This window comes from Rissa tridactyla, chromosome 2 (genome assembly GCF_028500815.1).
Source record: "Rissa tridactyla isolate bRisTri1 chromosome 2, bRisTri1.patW.cur.20221130, whole genome shotgun sequence".
Taxonomy (NCBI): domain Eukaryota; kingdom Metazoa; phylum Chordata; class Aves; order Charadriiformes; family Laridae; genus Rissa; species Rissa tridactyla.
In genome coordinates this window covers 2852140-2877086 of record NC_071467.1, presented here as the reverse complement: position 1 = coordinate 2877086, position 24947 = coordinate 2852140, and the positions used below count along the sequence as shown (strand labels likewise).

At 45.0% G+C, this 24947-nt stretch overlaps 1 protein-coding gene across 1 annotated transcript in view; it reads left to right on the top strand.

The window, feature by feature from the left end:
• The window catches only part of ADGRB1 (adhesion G protein-coupled receptor B1), a 211657-nt gene that overhangs the window by 51316 nt on the left and 135394 nt on the right, over window positions 1-24947 (top strand). Inside the window, exons 3-11 of the mRNA XM_054191453.1 lie at window positions 2913-3020; window positions 8798-8962; window positions 10510-10672; window positions 14069-14244; window positions 16565-16729; window positions 20563-20664; window positions 22188-22294; window positions 23224-23418; window positions 24445-24513. Coding sequence (XP_054047428.1) covers window positions 2913-3020; window positions 8798-8962; window positions 10510-10672; window positions 14069-14244; window positions 16565-16729; window positions 20563-20664; window positions 22188-22294; window positions 23224-23418; window positions 24445-24513 — 1250 coding nt within the window. The remainder of the gene's footprint in view (window positions 1-2912; window positions 3021-8797; window positions 8963-10509; window positions 10673-14068; window positions 14245-16564; window positions 16730-20562; window positions 20665-22187; window positions 22295-23223; window positions 23419-24444; window positions 24514-24947) is intronic.

The window sequence follows — 24947 nt, the reverse complement described above, 5'->3', positions numbered from 1 at the left end:
AGGTGGGTCACATGGTCATAGAAAAAGATCAGGTTGGTTAAACGGGACCTCCCTTTCCTAAATGTTCGCAAGATCATCCTCCCCATCCACATCTGAGCTACGTTCTTCCAAAATCTCATATGCTTGCCTTTGCTTGCAATTTAAATGTCTCCGTGTTTCAACCATAATGGGCACTATTTCTCTAGCCTTCCTGATAACTTCTCTGAGGTGGGTATTTCAAAAATGTGCCATCATCACAGCATTTATACAGCAGAGATGTAAATCAAGTCTAGGTCTTCCTTTGATCCTGGCACCATTCGTCTCCACTGATCCTGCTGTGGGAAGTGGGCTGCTGAAATCTCTCCAGTTCCCTACTGTTTTTATTTTGTGGCCTCCACCCCATAAAGTTCAGGTGCATAAAAACCACAGCAAAGCATCGCTTGTACCAACTTTGCGTTGTGCATAAAGGACCTGGCTTCCCCCTGCTTTGTCCAGAATCACAGTAGGTTTTTGCATATATTCAAGGCAACTCTCCAGGTTAAATCTAAGCCATGCTCCATGTTAAACGGAGATAGATCTGCTTCTCTGCAACACCTTTTCCAAAGGAGAGGTAGCCTTTTGCTGCAATGGAGCAATGCCAGCATAAGTCTGGAGGCAGTCTTTGCTGGGGGAGCTTTGGAGCAAGCTGGACAGGTCACACACTCAGCCATTCGACATGATTGCCTTTAATTAGGATAATCAACCACAGCACAAGCTTGTCATATCTGTAATATGGGGCCCAAATAACTGGAGCGCGGAGGTCCAGGATGCCCAGGCTGCATTTAAAACTTTTGTTTTGCTCTTTTATCTTTCCTTCCCTACATCCTGCTTCCTGTCTCTCTGTCCATCCATCCATGCTCGCTGGCTGCTTCTGGGATTGTCACCTTCCTTGCTCTGGGCACCTGACAAAGCCATCCAAGCTCCGCATCTAGCCCTTGCTGCCCAGACCCTATTTTTCCTCCTAGCCTGAAGAAATCTCTGGGAAGCCTTTGGGATTTACTGCAGATGGAGATTTTGTGTGTTCTTGTGGCATGTATGCTTTCATGAAGAGGACTTAAATCAGAGCAGATGAAAGTGCATGGGTATAGCCAGCAACGGGTGATGGGAATGGAGCAGGGTTTGTGATGTGTCACAGATATCGGACTAAATGAACCTATCCTCTTAGCAAACTCAAGACATTGGATATTGGAAACCTAGTTAGAGGTTAACATTTTTTAAAAACTGAGTCTCACACAGGAAAATCCCCTGACTTTGTAGCTGTTAAGAACATAAGATATGTGCCCTTTCTATTCCAGTAAAGAGCCAGATAAAAACAAGGTGTATGCAAATATCAGGATATTTGTAGTCCTGATGTCTGGCTATTGGTGCCTTTCCCTTGATGATGGAAGATGAGTGACTGCCCCATCCTGTCCCCTCCAGCCAGCACCGTGCAACTAGTTGGTGCTGGGAAAGTTTGGAGGAGTTGCTGTGACCATTTCCTAGATTCCTTAAGTCCTGCGTTTGGGCAACAGTAATGGGGGATAATACAATTTCAAAAACTAGATGGGCCTCTTCCACAAACCAAGCTGCTGAATATGAAGTCTGTCTCCTGGCAGGCACTGTCTGAATCATTCTTCTCTCCTCTGCTTTCCCTTTTTGGATGGCAATAAAGACTCATGCCACCATACTGAAGCTTCATTAACCTTTATTAATTTTCTCAGGGTTCCGGGATCAAATTTGTCACCATTTCATCTCTTGGCAGTTTGTACTTCTTGAAAAGATATCTGACTGTTTTACCTCCTTGAGGGAAAAGATCCTCTGTCTGGTACTTTGTGTTTGGAAACAAATTGGTTGCCAGATCACAGATTACTTAGACTCAGCCCTGCTCTCTGCTATTCTGCATGACTGAGGTGGAGTCAGCTGAGCTCTCCTGATTTACAGCAGGCAGTACTGGTGGGCGGGATTTGGTTGCTATTGCTTGGTTGTTTCTCTGTTTACTAGGAAGTGCGCATGCCAGGGTTGCAACATGCCCAATAGCAAGTAGAATGGAAATTTTAGTTTTCCTCATAGCAAATTCAGGGCTGATCCACATGAGATGCAAACGCAAAGCTGGCAGAAGTGTGTGTTTGGAAAGAACAGGGGTGTTTGCTGTCCATCAGGAGTTAAATGCCTTTACTTTACAGTGGATGCATTGTTTACCTTCTGATCTCAACATCATGGTCTTCAGTGGGAGATTTTCAGTTAAGACACTATGGTTAGGAGCTTTGCTCTTTCACATAAGTTGGAAAGGTGCCCAGCCATAGCTCTGTTGGTACATGTCACTTTGTTGATACCAGACCTTCACTACTTCTTGTTGTTGGTGGTAGGGTAGAGCATATGAAGGACACATCCTTTTGAACTATCCCTTTTCACGTGCCCTCACCTGCCTGCTCCACTCAGCATCTTCTGGTTACTCTACAGAGCATTGCTAAGTAGATGTTGGTTGCAAGGCAGAGTTTTCCACCAAAAAATACTGCCCATCATCCCCATAGATCTCAAAACACTGCCAGGGATGGTGGGATTCATTGTCAGCACATCTGAAAAAGCTAAATCCTCCACAAGTACAGCAAAGAGTACAGACACTCTAGAAATTCATTGCAGTTTATTAAAGACCAAGCATAAGGGATCATATTTTGCATGGTCCCAGCTCTCACTGAGAACAAGGGGTTGAACTGCCAGCCAGACTGAGCCTCACAGGTTGGCTCGGTGCTAAAGTCCTGGGGAGTTCTGGTGGCCAGGGGTGCTGGGGTTGGAAAGTAGGTGATCGTGTCAACCGAACGTTGCAGGTTGCTGTTGTTTATACGTGTAACCTTTGTAGTGAAAGATCTTGCAGAGTGAACCAAAGTGTATTTACATGACCCATTACCTTGCCATAGCCAATGGACGCTATAATTCCAGAAGCCAATCGCTGAGGTCCACAGATAACAGAAAGCGAGAGGACACTGATGAACTGCAGCACTACGGGTACCCTGCACCTCAAATAGGTAAGCTCTGACCTACCACTACAGCCTCTGGAGCTGGCACACTGCCTGGTCACTGCACTTCCCGGCTGGGCTGGGCTGATTACATTGACTTGCTTTGCTGTTTCAATCACCCAGCTAACCAACTCTTTTCCTCCCAGGTTAGTGTGGGCTTATCCAACAAGTCACACACTAAGCAAACAGTCATCACTCAGTTTGTTCTCACCCCATTACTACAGGGTTTTGTGTTGTTGCCATTAGCCAGAGAAGGCAAAAAGAGTTAGATGCAAAGCCCACACCAGACCATGCTTCTCACACACCTCTTCTCATCACCCTGCCTACTTCTAAGTCACTGCTTTGTCTGAACTATCTAAACAGCCATGGTTCATTAAGCCAAAGCTGACCTTAGTGCGATACAGCCTCTTTGCTGATGGCCGTGTCATGCCTTCCCATTGACTGTAGGAGGAGGTGTGCAGGGTGTGATGGGGAGAGAGCAGGACTGCTTTCCTCTGTCACTGGGTCGTTAGTGCTGTGCAAGGACTTGGATCTCGTAGGTTCTGCAGCAGGACCTTCACCATGCTGCAATAGGAGGAGAATAATATGTAGTAATATCAGAGAGTGTGATCTGGGTAAATGGGAAGGAATTGAACCTAGATATATGCCAGCTCCAATCTGGAGAGGTTTTGTGCTCTCCCCTCACAGCTGCCTTTCATCACAGGAGCTGAACATGTCATAGGTCTTGGGCAAAGCAAGGTGTGCTGACCCTGGCTACAGGTTAAAATCATTGCCCAGTGACCTTACAAAGAGTTTGTGCTCTAGAAAGGCTTCAGACAGGTGATTCAAAGAGCCAGAGCTGTGAAATAGAGTGGGTTTTATTCTGGTGTAAATTAGCTATATTCCATCCAACCCAGCAGTGTGCAGCAGCAAACAGCGGACGGAAGCAGCACCATGCTGTGAAGGTTCCAAGGTTGACTGGGCAATGGCTGGGGTTATGGTTTTCAATACAAGGCAGAAGGCAGTCTGAATTTCCTTGCTACCCTCTACTGAATCTGCTCCCTCTGGTGGGAGCAGGTGCGCTGCCTGAAGGATCACTGACAGTTGGCAAAGGTTGCAGGAGAGGAAGGGCATTTGCACTGCTGTAACCTCTTGAAGCTGAGTTCAATCTCTCACTCACATGTGTCCAAATAGAGGGCAAGAGAAGGCATTTCAAGGCAGGTCCTGTGATGTCCTCTATTGGTCCTGCTCTGCCTTGCCCCGGGTGCTTCCCTGGTGCTTTGTTCCAGCCTGTAGCTCAGCCATCAGGTTTATAGCTTGGCATTTCTTCCTGCCGTGCAGCTGGATGCTGCATCTGGGCTCAGTGACTTCTCTATTAACTCCCTGTCGTCATAGCCCTGCTGTAGCATGCCTGACTTGGGCTGTGGAATCCCTGAGTGCAGCATGGGATGGGAGACCCAGCTGGGAAGATGTGTGTCGCCCTGTGGTGAGTTTGCCACACTCCTCCTGCTACGCCATGAGCAGCAACTGCAACCAGGTTGTTCAAGGAGATGAGGACAGAGGAAATGTAAAGATCAGGCAGAGGATACATCCCAGGAAGGGATTTAGAGGGAGTCTTTAGCTGGGGACACCAAGGCAAAGCCCAAGTCTTCCCTAGACAGTTTGTAGGGGATAAGTCATTTCAAATCCACTCAAGACCTGGAAAAATATGAAATACAAAGAACAGGTATAAGAACGAGGGATGAGGGGATGGCCCTGTGTTGCTGAAGGCTGTAGCTGAAGGCTCCTGCCCATCCTCAACAGCCCTGGTGTCCATGTCCTGTTGGCCCATGGGCTCTGGCACAGCTGTGCTATCAGCTGCAGTGCCACTCGCTGCCCAAGTGTCTCTCCCAGCAATAGCACAAGAGGGAGATCCAGCCCAGCAGGTCCCTGGCACGGGCCTTCCCACCTTAGACCACAGACTGCTTCCAGGAGGTCTTTGCCAGCATCAGAATGTGAGCGAAGAAGTGGTTGCACATGGTGAGATGTCAGATTGACAGGTGATGTAAAAAAAAAAGGGATCCTGGCAGAGGGATGACAGCAATGTGCCGCTCCATTAGTGCTGAGGGAAGAAGTGTCATGGAGAAACTGCAGGCACTGATTGGGACCCCACAGCCAGCTGAGCTCTCTGTAAGGCCAGCGCAGTTACTCTCAGGGCTGGCCAGGTGCTTGAAAGGATCCTGGATTGCAGTGCTATGTTCCCTTGGAGTGTTGCCCAGCGTGTCTCCTTCTGCAGCACCTGATGGACCCTCTCCAGCTGCAGAGCAGCTGGCTCTGCAGCAAGCTCTGCAGCAAGCCCTGAAAAAGGCCATCTTCCCACTTGAAGTGGGGTTCTTGCCCCTGGGAACTCCTTTGGTACACACCTCTTAATCCCCAAGCTAGCCTGGAGCATCACAGGACTAATCAAAGGTCAATCCTGCAGAGACATCTCTCTACAGGCACCTGTCATGAGGAAGGGCAGTGAACGGCCCCTTGTCCTCTGGGGAATGAAGACCAATTTGGTGGAGGGCATCTCTGGTGGGTCTAGTTATATGACAGTACTGAGTTGTTTTAAGGGGCTTCCAAACATGATGAGCATGGTAGACTCTTGTCCTTATATCAAAAATCAGAGCCAGGATCCACTTCTGGGTTAAATAGTTGGAAGATATTGAATCCAGTAATTTATATTTGTTCCAGTCTGACCCACAGCAGTGCAGAAATTCTTCTCATCCACAGTTTTAGTGATGGACAATATTCTGCTTCTCTTGGGTGGTGAATGAGAGACCTTGTCCTGATGCCTCAGATCATCTCAGAACTGGGTCTGTCATGCTTTGAAAATCTGTTGAATTTCTGCAATGTTTGAGACTAGACAGGACATAGTGCCCTAGGCGGAGATATATTGCTTAGTTCAAAATGAGATGAAACCCAAAGGAGTAACCAGCACTTGGAAAAGAATCTATATTATAGATTTTAAAAAAACCCCACAGGTGTTAGTGCAATGTGAGAGATGATAATTGAGGAGATTTACCTCTAATCATAGATATTTCTACTGTGAAAGGGCAAAGGCCAAAAATAATGAAGAAGGGGAAAGAGGCAGAAGAGGCTGAATTTGGTTCAAAAATGCCATTCATTCACCTAGTGACACACTAACTCTTGTCTGAATATAGAGATTGTAAAACCACAGAGCCAGATCTGAGTGGAGAGGTGGTGGGATGGAAGGCTCTCCAAGCCATGAATTGCTGATGGAGGAGGCCACTGTGTCTCTGCAGGTTTCCCCTGTCCCACTTCTGGCCTCAGAAAGACTTTTGGGCACAAGCCTGCACTGTTTGACTACTGAAAAATCCCAGCTCTATTCCACTGAGAGAATTGATGCTGCTGGGTGCAGTATTGGGGAGGTTGTCCAAGGTTGATGGAGGGGTTCTCTGAGTAATGCAAAGGCATCGTCTGTCGGTGCGGTGTCCAAGCAGGACAGTTGCAGGAATGGTTGGGATTTGTGGGCCAAAGAATCATCTCCTGAAATCTGGGCCACTCTCAATGGCAAATACTGAAATGACAGTACCAAAAAGGTAACTTGCTGGTGGTGAACTCGGAGTTTCACAGGACTGTCTGTCTGACAGAGCCAGTTGAGTTCCTTATCGGAAAGGCAGAAAAATTACCATGGAAATGCAGATCTTTGTATACCATTAGATCTAATACTTGAGAAACAGGGTATGGGAGCAATGTTTTCTTGAAGCCCAAAGGCCTCAAAACACACATGGTCTCCGATACATCCCAGAGAAAGACCAAGGTTGATAACATTTATCTAACTGGAACCAACTGGGTAGATTAATGAGACAAAATGCAAAAGCAAGGGGAAACAGTATTGAACAACTTTGGCTTAATGAACGAAAGCAGTTATGTCTTATGATAATCGTTGCAATGGCATAGATGAGGTGGAGAAAGACTCATCCTTACCTCCACCTCTTTCTGACCCCAGCAAGTAAATGAAGGAATGAAAACCTGTCCACTTTGTATCAATCACAGGTCTTCCTCTACACTTTTCTCCTTCAACAGGCTTGCACATATTGATTCATCAACCTCCAATTAATGGGCATACTTTGAACTACCAACTGCCTGAATGACTGGAGACACTCAAAGCAGATGCGCTGAAAAGCGTGACACATAACAAATAACACAGATAACTACCAAAAATCCCAATGAGCAGATTGATGAGAGCCATAAATACTTGAAATCCTGCATAAAATGTCATTGCACACAGAAAACTCCCTTAAGACACTAGTAAATAAATATACCACCTTGAGGAAGAAGTCAGACATGCACAGCTTTAGGTCAGCTGAGGTAGCATTGGGCAGTTTGGTAGTTTGCAAACCTTACAGTCCCCATCACAGTTCCTGTACTGACACCAGCGTTCATGCAGCTGGTTTATAACCCACACTGAGGGTGAGATCAAGCTGTAGCAGCCCACTGCTAGAGTCTCTTTCATGCTCCACGTGGCAGCTGGTCAAACCAATATAGCATCTACTGTCCAGTTTTCTTTGGGAATCGGACGGTGGTGCAGGAAAACACATTCAAGTGCTGGGTGCAGCTCAAGGTGTGACATATTTTAATGACCCCTGAAGTCATGCTTGCCTGCTGCACCTGGTGATCCTTCTTATATCGTCTGTAGTCTGCCAGATGCATCTGGTTATGATGTGACATAGTGCAGTGTGATGTTCTGAAGAACTTGTTACTAGAAGGGTATGTCCCTCTATTATGCATCCTCAAAGATGTGTTGGTGTTTATTTGTGCCATATGCCTGTGTACTATGCATACCAAATGTTATCTTCCAGGTTTATTATGTGTAATCATTAGTAATACATAAAAAATCTCAAACCCCAAACGATGCAGGGCTCAATTAAATGAAACAACAAGTTTTCATCTGGGGAGAAAGGCATTTTCTCAAGGATATGCCTATGAAACTAATGGAAAACCGTGTTTTCCCTGCACGTGTCATGTTTCTGGTGACTTATCTGGAGCCTATGGCCTGGCTGAAACACCCCTGGCATGAGCATCTGTCTGCAGGGATATTAATGACAAAGGGAATATGTCTCATTGCTTTCCACTCCCATCTCTTGTTCAAGGGTATGCCTTACTTACCTTTCCAATACTGCCCCTTCAGGTAAGCAGTTGATAGGGACTGTATGATGCCTGGGAACAGTCAGCCTTGTTCCATGTCACATGCTCAAAACAGGTCTTCTCCGCAGGTGAAGGAAATGACAAGAGAAAGCTCTGTGGGATTACTTCAGCCAATGTCCTTCTCAGGCACTGTCTTCTTCTATTTTGTCTTCTACTCCACTGCCAATCTGCATTGGTAGGGGCTGTGAGAAGGCAGGAAAAGGAGCTGAAGCCTTACGACTGCTCAAATATGGAAACATTCACGATATCTGCCTAATCACTGTTACTTAATTAGTACTTTCTGAGTAGATGATACGTATCCCAGTTTACAAAGTTCTGTAGTGGCTACACCACCTCGTCATCAGTAGTGGAACCTGCCCAGTCCAGTGCCGTGATGATTCCACAGTGTCCTTCCCTTTTTTTGTGTGCGTGAATTACAAGCTCTACGCAGTATGCCCAAAAAACTTTTAGCCCATTGTCAACCCTCACATTTTCTCACCAATCCCCTTGCAACCTTGCTGTCCCACATTGCCCTGTCCTGTATTGCCAGCAACTTGTGAAGTGCAACATGGAAAGCACTGGAGGACCCAGGACCAAGGATGCCATGTTCTCACCTTCTGCTCCAATCCCAACAGGTGACCCGGCGGCAGAGGAATGGTCCCCGTGGAGTGTGTGTTCAACCACCTGCGGGGAGGGCTGGCAGACCAGGACGAGGTTCTGCGTGTCGTCTTCCTACAGTACTCAGTGCAGTGGCCCTCTCCGGGAGCAGAGACAGTGCAACAACTCTGCTGTGTGCCCAGGTGGGCTGAGAACTCCATACATACATGGGCAGAAGGGGAAGGGAGATGCACAGAGGACTGTGATATCTCCACTGTGATATCTGCTTGGAGGGAGGTGTTTTTTATTTCCTCTTCCTTCTGCTTTTACCCTAAAGCCTCCTACAGAGACCTTTGCTAGACCAAGCACCTTTTAGATGAGCACTTGATTTGCATGGTAAGGACAATTCTGTGCTATCTAAAGGCAACAAACACAGTAGGTCTGAAAGGTGTGTAGCCTTTGGGGTGTTTCCAAGCATGGGACAGGAAAGGGAAGCACCAGGAGACACTTTCAGCTGCTCAGATGCCAACACTGGGCACACCATTGCAAAATCAACATGAAAAACTTAGGCTGCTTGTATGTTTATGAATCGAGCCAGACGTCGTCTCTGGTTTCATACTCCACAATTTTGATGAAAAAGTACAGTCTGGGGAGCCTGGACATTATTTTGAAGAATCATACTATTAAAGCACGTGTGTTATTCATGACTCCCAACTAACAATATCATTGTTCAGAACCAGCCTTACTATGTTGAAACCACCAAGCTGTTTTCCTGTCCTCTTTTCTGCATTCCCTCCTTTAATTATCTCTTATCATGCGAGATGCTTGGTGACAATTGCAAAATTTAAGTTTGAACACCCTTTCCTCATACTGGGGGATCAGACTCTGTTAGCAAACAATGAAGGACTGGAAACAGTTTCATTTATTGGTGTTTTTTTCTGTTTGTTTGTTGTTGTGTTTTTTTCTGAAACATTATTGATTTTGCATTAGCTTCTCTCGTAAAACTGGATGAAGTCCCTTAAGAGAGATCGGTACATTCTTGTAACATTTGGCCTCTAGAGATTACAGTGACTAAACTTCCATAAATAGCCTGGCTAGATTAGATTAGATTAGATTAGATTGGAGAAGATTAGATTAAGATAGATTAGAAGGCTTTAGATATCTAATTCCAGGAGTTACAAGTGCTGGCCTGAGCACTATTGGAGCATGTTGCCCATCCCATTTTGTTCTTCCAAGTCTCCCTAGCTTTGCCCCTATGGTGCCACTGACGTATGATAGTAATTAGTAGCCAGACTACAGCTTTTCTGAGAGCTTGGGAGTGCATTAGCCTTTGACAATTCAATGAGAAAATGTGTTGAGGGAGAGAAGTAAGGGTAAGAAGTGGCAAAATGATGGTGATGCTGCTTCCCAAAGGGTGGTGGGCTTTTTGTTCCTCTATAGTTAATTGCATTTTTGCTCAAGAAATGCCCTTTTCCCTTGGCTCAAAAATCTAAAAAAATAGGGTCAATTAGAAGTGCATTTTGATTTAATTCAAATAGACTGGAAAGTAACAGACACTTGGTGTCAATACCAAGGCATGAAAAATTATGTGATGTTCCTCTTGCACATTTTGGGTTGGTTTGTTCTTGTCCTTCCCACACTCACTTCTCACATGCTGTTCATTCTGGGTGGGAAGATGCTGTGCTCTGTGGTCTCACTTGTTTCGCCAGATGTCCTTTGGAGAGGAAACTTACTTCTTCTTTGATTGCAGTGCATGGCACCTGGGACGAGTGGTCTCCATGGAGCTTGTGCTCTTCCACATGCGGGAGAGGGTACAGGGATCGGACCCGCACATGCAAGCCCCCACAATTTGGTGGAAACCCCTGCGAAGGCCCAGAGAAACAAACAAAGTTCTGCAACATTGCACTTTGCCCAGGTAAGGCAGTTAGAGATTCAAAGCCTTCCCTCCAGCAGGTCTTCTCACCTCCGAAGATGTCCACTCATGGTTCATCAAGTGGGTCTGTAGCTGTCTCAGCTGAATGAGCACACACTCTGGACCGTCCTGAAGAGGATCCTCTACAAGGAAATGACACATTGGAGGAGCAACCTAGACATGCTTTCTGGTGTTATTTGTCTCAGCATTGTCTTATGTTTGATTTGCCCCATGTAATAACACTGAGGACATGTTATATAGGTTGGATCTGAACTGGCTCAGCTATCACTACTATTCCCAAGACCATCTTAAGCTCCTCACCTGTTATCTCCAGTGAATGGTTTAAAGTTATTTTGCCTGACTGGGCTTGTTATTGTGCTGGAATTAATTAATAGTTCTAATTGCTAGCAATATACTTGCATTAATTCACTATATATGCAAGTTTTCTCTGTACTTGATTCTGCTTTGGGTGGTGAGATGGACTAAGAGACTCCTGAGAGCCTTCCATGCCATATTTTAATACTTTTAAGTACCTCTTTCCTACCCCTAGACTTCACTTCCAAATGTCTCTCCCCAAGTTTTGCTTTGAAACCTCAAGAAAGAAACCTCAGGATTAAATGCCTTTTACCTGCTGGAAATCCTGTGGCTTCCTTCCCCTGAACCATGCCCTGGGTTTACCACAGAATCCCCATTAATTTAACTCAGGATGTCCTGGTGAACACGAGTTGGACACGAAGGACCTCCCTAACACTCCTCCCCTGTCCCAGGGTAATGCCAACTGACATTTTTCCAGTTTAATGAGAAACATTATAAGACATTATTATGTCCCCGGAGGAGGAGAGGGATTGTGGGAGTAATGAGAACTTTATGAAAACATTTGTGAGAAGCCTCCTGGCATTTCCCACCCAGTTTTCACCCCAAGTAACTATCCTTGGATTTCTGTCCGTTGTCCAGGAGACTCTGCTCGGAATAAGAGCATCCCAGACACGAAATTGGCTCTGTCATAAAAAGACAAATTGAAGAAGTCAGACCTGGCATTGCTTGGGCAATAAAGCATACCCTGAGTTAACATTGATCCATAATTAATTTAAATACAAATAAATATGTGGATACACCGCAGCGAAAAAAACAGTGGTGGAAAAGACAAGCAGCCCAATTGCAAGACTTCATCTCTAATTAATGCCACAAAGGCAATCAGTGGCTTTGCAGTGCCAAATGAGTACAGCGTTGAGGGACCCACTGAAGCACAACAATGGGAGCTGCTCAGCGCTTGACACACCAGACGGTCATATCGCATATTACCGTCCCGCTCTGAGGATTTATTACTACAACTGATAAAAATGTTCTGCTGCAGGGACAACAGAGCTTTTGTTCCTCCGGAGCAATAGGTATTACAGGCTGAGTCTCAAGTCCTTCAAAGAGAGAGAAGGGGGAAGACAATGCTGATCTCTGAATAGACGACACCAGCCAGCCTCCAATGAACATTTTTGACAGATTCATGCCACGGTGTGACAATGGCATTGAGCAGTCCTTGCTGCGGCTGTGATGGACAGCCCTCAGCATCTTCCTCAAGTGACATTTTTGCGTCAGTGCACGTGTCTGGAGATGCAACGTGGCCATCTCTGTTTTTCCATTTCTCACCTGTCTTTGAAATTACAGTCCATGAATAAATAATCTCTCATCTCAAAGAAAATTTTTTGTTCCTTAGCCCCCACTGAATGAGCAATTTATGGATGTGTCTTTCTTTTATTTTCCCGTCTCCAAATGCTCACAGTTGTGGTGAGCTTCCAATCACCACTTCCACAGCAGCAGGTGGGGCTTTGGTAAATGCAACTTTTTTGGTAAATGCAACTTTTTTGTCGAATGCAACATTTACTTTGTAAATGCAATCTCACTTTTCCAACATAGAGGAATGCTAATGAGGGGCAGACACCATCAGTTCATGGAAACTAGGAGCACTACCTTCAGTCAGAAAAGATACACTAATTTACACCTGGTAGGATCTACTTTGTGGGGTTTTGGATCATTTCCAGGGAGGAATCACCTGTCAGTCACCACTTCTTGCATTTCCCCTCCTTGAAATTGATAGGCACTGACAAGATGCCTTGAATTTATGCATGATGAAAACATCAAGCTTGGATTGCTAAAAACAAACACCTTTTGGAAGTACCTTTATGCATGTTTGATTTTTCACACCTTCTGAGCTCACGTGACCCCTTCTGAGTTAACAGTTGCTCATTTGGATGTTTTTGACATTTTTTTTTCCATGCTTGCACACAAAAAGCTGCTCAATTGCAATGGGGATTATTCAGGGCTGTTTAAATCCTTGCAGATTACACAGGGGAGCAGGCATATATATATTTGGACTGAAAAACAAAGCCAAAAAAAATGAACTGCAATCTACAGCAACGTGATTTGAGCCAGAATTCAGACTTTTCAGGGGTTCAGGTTGGTTTTTTGAGTGAGAGCTAGCAGCTAGTGAGAGCTAAACAGAGCATGATGACCGCTGCTTATGAGAAAAAAGTGCTCCAGGAATAGCAGACTGGGTGATGAATCTGTTGATCAGTGACCAATTAGAGTGTAGCTGCCACACTTGGGAATGCCTCACACTGTACCACCTAATAAGATGTATTCATGTTTCTCTCCAACCCCATCCCTATTATAACCTCACTTGTCCCTCCCTCCTGTATTTAATTATCAAAGACACTGCTGTGTAGAGTCATATCAAGCCTGTCAGTGTTAATTCAGCCATGAGAGAAGTACATTGACCACACACACGCACTCTGTTCATGGTCTCCTGTTAAGTACACCTTTGCTCTGAGCATTTCCCGGCTAGCAGCATGAATTCCTGAGAATAACTCCACAATTCAAGTTTCTGTATGTGCTTTAATGAAAAACAGAGCATTTGGGTGCTTGAGAAACTTCCTTCCCTGTAGACTTGTGCATTGCTCTGGTGAAAAATTAGTTCCCTCAAAAAGTGTTGATTGCCCAAAATGGGAAATGTCATGGTAATGTATTGATTCCTTCAAAATCTTCAATGAAATCATGATCTATATTTTGATGTTATGTTGGGATCAGCAATATTAATAGTTTTGACTTTTATGTTGGAATGTGTGATATCAATAATTTCAACTTTCATGGTGTTATGTATGGACAAAAAATTTGAAATGTTACAGCACTTGCATCCTGCTGGGCCATAACATATCCATCGGAGGTTGCAGAGGATCCCAACAGATTGCCATTGCCACTGTTGTCTGAACTTTTTTTTTGATGATCTTTTCCCTCTAAAACTTTGGGACTCCAGTTTGCCCTCCCCTGCGTTGGTCCCTTGTAGGCAAAGGCACATGCCTCTTTCCAGTGGGAGCGATTTTCACATTCCGTTTTGTTTTCTCTCTTTGGGCCACTCAGTGGACGGCAACTGGAATGAGTGGTCGAGCTGGAGCTCCTGCTCTGCCTCCTGCTCCAACGGCACCCAACAGCGGACGAGGGAGTGCAATGGACCCTCCTACGGGGGAGCCGAATGCCAGGGACACTGGGTGGAGACCAGGGACTGCTTCTTACGCCAATGTCCAGGTCAGTGACAAATGACTTTTTTCTTTCTCTTGGGTCATCCTTCTCTGCAGTCCCAGATAGGCTTTTGTAAAATTCCCTCCTAATCTCTCTGGGGAAGAGTTGCAGAGTTTTCAGCAGTAATGCAGTAGTAAGGAGGCTGTGGATCATACCAACAGACCATGCAAGCCAAAATCCATAGCCGACAAACGCTCCAGGAGACCCCAGAGAGGTGAGTGATTATCCACAGGGAAAATGTCTTTCTAACCTTAGATACCAGTTTTCAGAATGTGCTAAAAAAGCCAAACCAAAATATCAATTAAACCCTCTTTTCTTTTTTTTTTTTTTTTTTTTTTTTGGTGTTCCTCTTCTCCTACCACTCCCAGTTATAGTTGAAGCAAACGGAAGCAACCACTACTGTATCATAGCTTTGAACCTTATCTATGACTAAATCTGGCACTATGAAGCCTTGATTCATGCCTAAGACTTGTCACTTACTTATCTATCTGTGTCTTAAAATAGTAATAATAACAACAGCAGTAATAATAATAATAGCAATAATCTCTGCTGACCCAGCTGTTGTAGCCAGTACCTTACATACAGAATAATCACCGTGTCTTCATACCACGGACTGTGGGCTCCAGCAGAGCAATTTCATGCGGGAGAAGCAAAGAAAATTGAAGCAGATACCAGAGCACACCTAATGCCAGAAGTCTTCATTTCTCAGACTGACACCAGCACTATAATGCTGCAGGTGCAGTTTCCTCCTTTCTGTGCATAACTCTTGGGGGACGCCATTGCAAAAGGTCTAATTGAGACAGGAAGTGAGGAAAATATTCTGACACGGGAAACAAAGCTTGAATATCTAGAAGCCTTCAAGATTGATCAGCAACCAATTTTTCTTACCATGCTTCTCTTAGTCCTTTCACTGGCTCTCCCTGTTAGACCACAGGACTGAGGAGGAATGGATCCCTAAGATGGAGAGGGTTTTCTCCCATTTCCAAGAGAACAGGGACAGCCAGAAACAACTCAGCCCTTTGACGTACTTTTCATACTTTGCCTAGGTGAGCAGGTGTTGGTCTCTCCACTCCACAAACATAGAAGCCAGTAGCTCTTCAGCCTGGTATGCCTGTTTACTCAGGGAATCCTTATCTTTTCTGGTAGCATCACCATCTGCAGCAGAATGTAAGCAGTATTTAACACAGGTATTGGACATTCCTACATGGTCTCTAGTAGGTTTTGGTGTTTAGGTATCTTTCTCCTTCTTTGCAACTTATGGAGATCTTCAAAGACAAAAAGGGCCTCGTTTTTTTTTAGGCAACATATTGTCTCACTGCTTTCAGAGTTTTTTATTAAAGCAATGTTGGTCATGGCTTCCACTGCAGACGGTGTCACCAGAGAAAGCATCAGAGGTTGGTGCTGTCCCTTTTTTATGATAATATTTTTCTACTTCTTGGAGAAGAAGAGAGGGATCCCCCCCCCTCCCAAAAGGAGTTATTCAACCCAAGATGACATGTTATCTCCTAATTAAAACCCAAATAAGAATCAGGAGATTTAGGTCTTTGCTCTAGTTCTGTCACTCAGTTGTTGTTTCTCATCTGTGATGCAGCAGAGGAGAATGTTTCCCTACCTTGCAGGCTTGTTGTGAGGGCTAATTAACATTTTTATAGTGCTTTGATAAATGCTATTGTTAACGTAAAATAAGAAGAATTTTGATAAATGCCATTGTTAACATAAAGGAAGTAGCATTTCCACTGAATCTGTAAAGATGTTGGGAGAAGATACAATATAGTGAGACAATGTCCCAAACCTCTTTCCAAGGCACATGAAACAACAGTACAATGGAAACAGCTGGAGGGAAGTTTATTTGATGTTTCTTCATGCTTTCTTACCCAAGGGTTTCTCTCTAACTCTCTGGACCAGCTCTGGCAAGGTCTGTTTTCACTCATGCATTGTACAACCAACTCAAGCTATGTACTTTGGCTGGCAGATGTGGCTGCCAGGCAAGTTGAATCCCTGCCTACCTGGGGACCATTCATGAGCACGGACCCAAATCTGAGTGCAAAGAAAGAGTTAGGGCTGTTTTTTGCAGTGGGGGAGGATACTGAGGAGAAACACAAGAGCACCCTGAGATATAAAGAGGCTGCTGCAATGGGAAAGAGCACGCACTGATTTCATGTCTGTTGAGGATCAAACAAATATCCAAGACTGGAGAACTCCCTTCCCACCAAGCCATGGTCTACTCACCCTATGTTCCAGTGTTCACCTTAGGACCTTGCCCTGTTCTGTTGCAGATTATGTTTGGGACGTGACAGGCTGTTTCTCTCCTCTTTTTCATCTCCAGTGGATGGGAAGTGGCAGGCCTGGGGAGTGTGGGGCAGCTGCACCACCACATGTGGAGGTGGGACGCAGAGACGTGACCGTGTGTGCTATGGACCCTTCTTCGGTGGAGAGACTTGCCAGGGTCCCAAAGAAGAGTATAAGCAGTGCAACGACAGAAAGTGTCCTGGTATGTACCCCAAACCCCTAACTCTTTCTGACAGAGATTTTGGAAAAATGTCATTTTTCAGAGAGCTGAATGCAACAAGGAGTTGTGAACTGGTTGGACCCTGCCCATACTCCAGACACAAAATACATCAAGGCCTGGATTTAATTCTTGCCAAAACCAGTGTAACAATGCTGATTTCAGTGCATGTCTGACAAGTCCCACCAGTCTAGCCTTGATGGTTTTCACCTTTTATTGCCATAGAGTCATAAAAGGAAAAGACACACTCATAGCAAAAACTGATATCAGTGTCTCAAGTCAATGAAGTAGTTGAGCACTGAGGATGCTGCAGTGGTTTCCCACCCTTTACCTAGTTTCCAGGAGACCTGCAGAAAACTTAGTTTTAAAAAAGACAGATGTGTCTACATCTGTTCAGAGCCTTACCCAAACTCACCCTCCTCTAGCTACAGCCATGGGAGCATCATCCCTTTGAGAAAAAGTGTGCCAAAGCCTGAATGTGAGCTCTCCAAACAAGTGAGCTGCAGGACAGGGGAAAACCTGGCGTTTAATGTGAAAAATAAGCAGGACTAAACACTTGCAAGTGGGAATGTTTCTGTCTGTCTCTCACACAGTACACAGAGGCCAGAAAAAAGCACACCATTTTTATTTTCTTTCTCAGTCTTAGTCTAAGCACCTGGTGAAATTGCTGGTAGGGAATCAATGGCCCATATGATGTTGACAGCCAGATTGCATCAATTGTAACAGGTCCTGATTTTTGACCAAAAGGGTAATTAATTGTCAGAGCAGTTCAGTGAGAGACAGGAGAGATTCTCGTGGCGGTATCCTGGCAGTCTTAGTGAAAAGGGGTGCCTCCCTAAAAGACAGGCTGGAGCTCAGCACAGAGGTAACAGTTGTGGTGCAGATGTTTTTGAAGGAGCTCAGCACAGAGGTAACAGTTGCGGTGCAGATGTTTTTGAAGGAGCTCAGCACAGAGGTAACAGTTGTGGTGCAGATGTTTTTGAAGGTGGATCTGCCACACTGAGGACAGCTGACACTGAGGCTCCCTTGCAAACTGCTGAAGACAAAGATAAAAGCCAAAGCACTCCAGCGTGGAAGTTTCAGCCCGTTTAGCTCAAAGATAACAGAGAAAGAGGCTGTGTGGCTGCGACGCATATTCACTCTTTCCAACTACACTCTAATAAGAGACATCACCTCTCCTTACAAGCTGTGCCTCTCAATTAGCAGTGGTGTGTGAGAGTCTCTTCTAACTCAGCCACAAAGCTCTGCCTAGCCATAGAAAATCTTAGCACCGGGTTGTCTGGTGGTGTCTACAGAGCGATGCAGATTTAGTTCAGCTTCAGCGTGTGCCAGCTGGGGCCCTGGCAGAACAAACCCAATCTTTTCTTCTCTTTCTGCGGGGGCTTATGCCTGCACAGTGCTCAAAAGGAAAAGGCATGTCTCAGGGACTAAGTCCTGCTAGGGTTCAAAACCAGAAGGGTCTCGTTGCAGTTGTTAATTTGCAAGGGAAGGAAAAGGTGGGGAGTCATCAGAGGCTAAAAATAAACCCACTCAATTTGTTCCCAAGAAAGTATCAAATGCCAGCATGATTTGGTTTGAGCAGAAGAATTGAGCTTAATTGGGTTAGTTATTAAAATCTCCCAGTGCAAATAGGTTACTCTGGTAAAAAGGATTTTGTAACGAAGCAACATCAAAAAGAAAAAAAGAAGAAAAAAAAAAAAAAAAAGGATGAAATGATTCTCTCCTGGCCTGGGAATTGCTTCTGCACTCATTGGCAAGACAATGTCAGACAACCAGTGTATTTCTAAAGAGCATCTCTGATCCACAGCATCCCTCAGTGGTCCCCAGGGAGACTGCAGGGGTGGTGAGACAGGGAAGGTTTGACAGGTCAGAGGACGAGAAAGGGGAGGTCAGATGTGAACACGTTCCCTCTCTGCTTTTCAATGTGCTCTGCTGTTTTGTAGCCGAGGGTGCCAAACGCTTCCCACCCCATGCCTCAAACCCTTCTTTGAACCCCAGTTTGAGGTGGAGACTGTCACCATGTCCAAAGCACTGGTCAAGGAGGCAGGAGTGTTGCATTCAGCTCGCTGCTCTGCCACAAGCTATCTGGATGACCATGTGCAGGTCACAAGTGGGTGACTTAATCTCGCTGTCCTACATGTCAACAGGTTGGAAATAAAAATGCCTCTTTTTCACCCTTGTTCTGCCTTATCTACAGAAGTCATGAGCTGTTGGCACAGGGACTATTTCTGCATATGTGCAGAGCACAGCAGAGGCCCTACTTTCCCTCTGGGATTTCATTACAATAGCGATTACTCAAAAGGGAATTTTGAAATGGAGGAAGGAGCATCTGCTTCCAAGCAGAGAGCGTGAGTTGTCCATTATCAGTGTCTACTGAGGAGGAATCTGTCTTTAAACTGCAATTGGGGCTGGAGCCACGTCTTCAAGTCTTGGAGCTTGATTCCAGGAGCAGTGATGTGTAGGCAGCTTGTTGGGACTTATATGAGTCCTTCAAAGAAGTAGGACTTGCCATATCCATAATCTTTGGTTTGAGCATTCCCCACAGACAGGTTGGACCCAGGGCATCACTGGGCTATGTCCCTCACTGGGTATTTGCTCCATGATGTAAGTCCTGGAATGGCCTATGTAAGCACATCCACTGCACAATCTCTTGTAGAAGAAAGCCTTCAGGGTTATTGCTGTGTTGGGAGAAACATGAAAACTCAAGGCTTCCCTCTTTTTTTATAGCAGATGTACATTTTCCCTACAACCTTTTCTACTGGCACCACTGGACCCTGGTATGGGCAGCTGCCAGGCTCTATGGCTGGTTGGCTTTGGCTTTGCGGCTGCCTTTCCTGACCAGTTGCAAGCATTCAGTCAGCTTCCTTTTTATTGGTAGTTTTACATATACAATAAATAAAAGTTGCAATTGAAAACCATTAAATATAATTTTTTCTCCTCCTCACACTCAGGAGCGATAAATAGCTTCAACATCATCTTGACGGCTCCTTCCATTTTATGTGCTGCAAATAGTGAGTTTCTCAGCACAAAGCTCTCCTGCCGTGAATATTTTTTCCCAGGTCCCTCCGACTATGGGGCCAACTCAGCTCCACCCACAGATGGAAGCATCTGAAACCCTCCTTCCAAAGAGCGTTTTCTGTCTCAAAACACATTTCTGCAGTCTCCTGGACTCTGCAGCAATGTTTGGAAAAGAGCTGCTGATGCAAATCCAGCCTGTTAGTGCGAAGATCTTTTCCCTGTGTCCTCACATAAAATGGCTGTAGACAGAGGTCCTGAATGACGTCTACCCAGGGGATATGTCCATCTTTTTTTCCAACTACTTTTTGTTCTTTCCTTCATACTTATTCTGACTTATTTATGTTGAGCCTCATTTTAGACACATCCAGCCCTGAGGGATGAAAGGAGTAGACTCTGGAGACACAGAGTTCACCCACAAAAGGTGGACATCTACCCATTAAACAAGAAAAGAAAACTCTTTAGAAGGGTCTAGCAACAACAGCTTTCTTGCAAAGAGCTGCCACAAGGCAAAGCAAGCATGTTAGTGGACTTTCCCAGGTTGTTACGTGCATATTAGCAAGCTAATCCTCAGGATGGATGGACGCCCAGTTTTCAGACAGGCAAAGCAAATTCCGGAGAGGTTAAGTGGTTTTGCCAGGGGCCATGTGCCAAGCAGCTGCAGAGCTGTGAGTTCACCTCCAGGCCTCCTGGCTCACACCACAGTGCTCCAGACCACGGTCCCGTGTTGACTGTTTCCATTCCCTTTTTCACGTCCCTCCTGAGGAGGAGGCTTTACCAATGGAGTTTTTCCTTCCTTGCAGAGCCCCATGAAATCTGTGACGAGGAAAGTCTTGCCTCTGTCGTTTGGAAAGAGACACCCGCTGGGGATGCTGCAGCTGTCCGGTGTCCTCGCAATGCCACCGGTAAGGATGACCGCATGCCTTGGCCGGGGAGCTGGCCCACCCTCAGGGTATCCTTTATCCCTTACATCCTAAGTGAGAAGAACCTGGTGGTGGGAGGACAAGACAAACAAATGAACTTCACTTCCTTCAGTCAGAGCTAAATCAGCTCTCTCTGGCTTTCTGTGGTCCTTCATTGTTATAACAACTTCTTGGTTCATACTGGAGAATCTGAGGTGGTCTCCCATCCACCTGCTGTCTAGTCCTGGGACAGCATTGCAATTAAGGGTGACTGTGGTATGTTTTCCACATTATCTACAAATAGCTCTGCAGAAGCAGGTAGGGTTTTATTAGAATCCACTAGACTTGGGTGTTATATTTCTCCCCACTGCCCAGAAAAGAAGCTAGTATCCAAAAGTAGGAAATCTGAATTGTGTTATCCAGTCACACTTAGGTACTCTCCTCTCCTTCTTAGAAACCATAGCAACTCTCTAAATGTATCTTCAGGTGCCCAAGTTGATGATCTGACCATGGTGGTATGATGTGATAGGATCAGGGCATACAGGTATTACTTGTTGTGACAGCGGCCACATGTTCCCCAAGGAGTGGAAAGCAGTGTAAAGAAGGTGCCAGGACACATGCTGGCGGTAGAGCTTGTCCTCAGCTGGATGTTCCTCACTCTCGGGCAGGAACTGAAGTGGGGACAGCAGCGTCAGTAACGAATGTAAAGGTTTTATTTTGTTGGAGTGAGGTTGTCAGACACAGATAAACCCTGCAGCTCTCTTTGACTCACACAGCCTGGGACAGTCAGTGTCATCCCAAATGCTAGCCTAGAAGAAGGGCGGTATCCATAGCAAAATCACTGAATAGTTTAGCAATAGCAAGGGGATTGTGGACCCAGCAAAGTGTGCTCCTCAGAGACTCTCCAAATAGAGGCATAATTGCTTGGGCAAGGTGATCCCTCTCCCTTTCCTCCTCACTAATATGTCTGTTCCTCTGCATTGCAAAGGCATGTGATCACCACTGCAAAACTCACTGTAGACTGAAGCTAAGGATGTGCCTGGGGGAGGACTGCAAGCAGCTTTTGGAGCTTTTCAGCTAATGCAAAGATTGTGCTGTCGGATATTTATTCTCCTTGAGACTGTGTAGGCAGCACAAGCCACTGTGACTGGTTTAGTTGCAAATACCAGACCATGCCACCTGGGGAGGCTCGTGGAGCTTCCTGAGCCAGGAAAAAAGCTGCCCTCCAGGGCACAAAAAACTTTTCTCCTTTACTAGACATGCTGGATTTGTTAGGCTTTGTTTTTATTCCCAGTTCCTTTTGCTGTCCTGCCCTTCTATAAGAAAACGCAGGAAAAGAAAATAAAAATACTCTGTCCTACATGCTTGCACATGTTGTTCAGGCGTCTGCAGATGCCTCTGCTGCCTGTTGTGCTGGTAGGTCTGCCTATGTGGATACACTGACCAGTCCTGGGTGGCCTTCATGAACGTGCTTGGCTTTTCATCTTGCTGTTCCCACTCCCATATTCATTTCTTTCCTCTTCCAGGGCTGATCCTTCGAAGATGCATTTTAGATGAAGAAGGGATAGCTTATTGGGAGCCTCCAACATACATCAAGTGTGTTTCTATTGATTATAGGAACATACAGATGATGGTAAGGGAGACCGACTTCTCAGGTCAGCAGGTTTGGGACCCCCCTAAATGCTTGTTACAATGTTATAGTTACAAGATATAGTATAGCATAGTTATATATATATAATGTATAGCTGTTACAAGTTACAAGTTATATAAGTATAGTTATATATATATAACATATATACAAATGTTATCATTACAGAAAAAAACCCCACAACCAAACAAACAAACAAAAAACAAACAAAAAAACAAAGCCAACAAGGAAAGCAGCGTTTCCATGTGAAAGGGAGATGCCAGCTCTGTCCCGCTCTTCTCTTTTGTCTGCTTAAGTTGTGATGCGTGGACAATTTATGGACAACGGATGGTTCCTCACTGGGTATTTTAATAGCTATCTTGTCAGAATCCAGGTCCTACCAGGTCTTTCCTATCACATTATTAGTAAGAATCTCTATGATTGTATCACTTTTGAATAAGCCATTTATTTTTTGTTAGTCTTAAAATCATGGTTATGATGAATTTCTGCTGATACCCTGTGGCTTGCCTCAAAACGTCATTGCCTTTATAAGAACTGCCCGCTCCTGTTCAGGACAAGCTACGGTCTGTCTTAAAATAGTTTCAAATTAGTTGTAAGAAAACAAGGTTCTGGGGCAAAAATCTTTTGTTTGCTGGCCTTGGGTTATGAGCAGAATAGCGTCGGTGTAGTAGAATAATCTGTTCTGAACCTACATACAACCTTTCCTTTGTGGGCATACAGAAAATTTCACTTCTGCTCTCCTACCATTTTAAAAATATCACAGGCTTTCAGGCCAGCAGAATTTATCAGATTCATCTAGTCTGCACTCCAAATTACAAGGAAGGTCAAAAACCTTCCCCCAGCAATTCCTTCACTGAGCTCATTAACTTGAGTTTGACTGTCACTAAAGAGTTTGTCATGTTTCTGTTTCTCAGACCAGGGAACATCTTTCCAAAGCTCAGCGGGGGTTGATGGTAGATGGGCTGTCAGAAGTGCTCCAAAACCTTGTGGAAATCTCCCAGGATGGGACCAGCTACAGTGGAGACTTGCTGTCCACCATCGATGTACTCAGGAACATGACAGAGATCTTCCGTCGGGCTTATCATAGCCCAACTTCTGGGGATGTGCAGGTGAGCAGAGATGCATACCCTGGAGACCAAGGCTAGGTTAGAGGTGTGTGTGCATGCACAGGGGTCAAGGTTGGATTACTTCCTTTGTAGCTGTCACAATGCTGATGAAAAGATGAAATATTTTCTGCCCAAGTGAAAGGCCTTTGTGTGTTAACAGACTCTCCTTCAGAGGTGGTTCTCCCTGGTTTATAAAGTAAGAACTTGAAAACCAAAGTCACTCTGAACTATTTCAACCTGATAACACAGTATTGTGGAGTCTAATTGATATAAGAATATTATTTGGAAGGGATTACAGCTTAATTACTAGAGGTAAGATGATCCCGTGGTATTGGATACCCAAGTGGGAGAATGTATTCGTGGCTTCTCATCCCAGGGTTTTACTTTCAGCACTTGCATGCAGAGTGGCTACAAGATATACCCTTGGGACAGGTCATACCCCATGGCTTGAAATATTAAACTGATCCTGCAGGATCTGCAATAGGTGGCAAAACTAGAGAAAAAAAAAATGTCTTTAAATATCTCCTTCCTTCTCATAGTGTGCTGCAAAGACACCACCATGCACAGCACCCTTTTGATCAGTCACTGCTTTTCTTGCCTGATTGCAGAATACAGAGGACCATAAGGTTTCCCTATGCTGGAAATAAACAAGAGAAATAGCAGAAAAAAGGATAGGAAGGGATTTATAGAATGCAAAGTCATCTGGTTTTAACCAGTTTCTGACAGACATCTACCTAATATGCTATTAAAAACCTTTAGTAATGGATACAAGACATATTCCCAGTCCAATGCCTTATCAGATACAGTAGTCAAAGTGAAGGCCTTTGGAAAAAGGCCTCACTAAATCCTGTTTTGCCATTAACATCCTTGAGGGCAGAGGCCTGTGAAATGTTGTGGGACCCTTTGGGAATGGGACCATGAGAGCCCTCTTGGAGAACGGTTGATTCTCACATGTTCCTTGCACATCACTGTGCCTATGCTACATTTGGCTAACCACCTCTTTTTTCCTCTTTTGTCTCCCTTCTCCAGAACTTTGTCCAGATCGTCAGCAATCTTTTATCAGAGGAAAACCGGGACAAATGGGAGGAAGCTCAACTGGTATGAACGTTCAGCACTTTCCCTGAAACAAGACAGGCTTTCAGCACAGGTTTAAGCCATGACAAGGGAAAATTCCAAGTGTCTATATGACCTCCTAGCTGTTCTTGCCCGTGACGTGTTGTGTGCAACATGTATCTGTTTCAACCATAGACCACAAAATATCTCCATCCACCAATGCTATTCTCTTTGGATAAATCCTTATGATGAAAGGACAGACAATCCAGATACGGTCAGCTGCAGTCAACTTCAGAGTTGACTGCCAATCAGCTGATTCATGCAACTGGTCATGTGGGTGAGCTCAGTGCCAGCCTGAGTCATATTTACGGAGTAACTCAGTGAGCCACAGGATCTCAGCTCTAAGCCAGAGTCTCTGTGTGAAAAACTGGTGGTGAATGCCAAATTTTGAGTATCTCTCAGAGGTCAGGCTTGGTTTG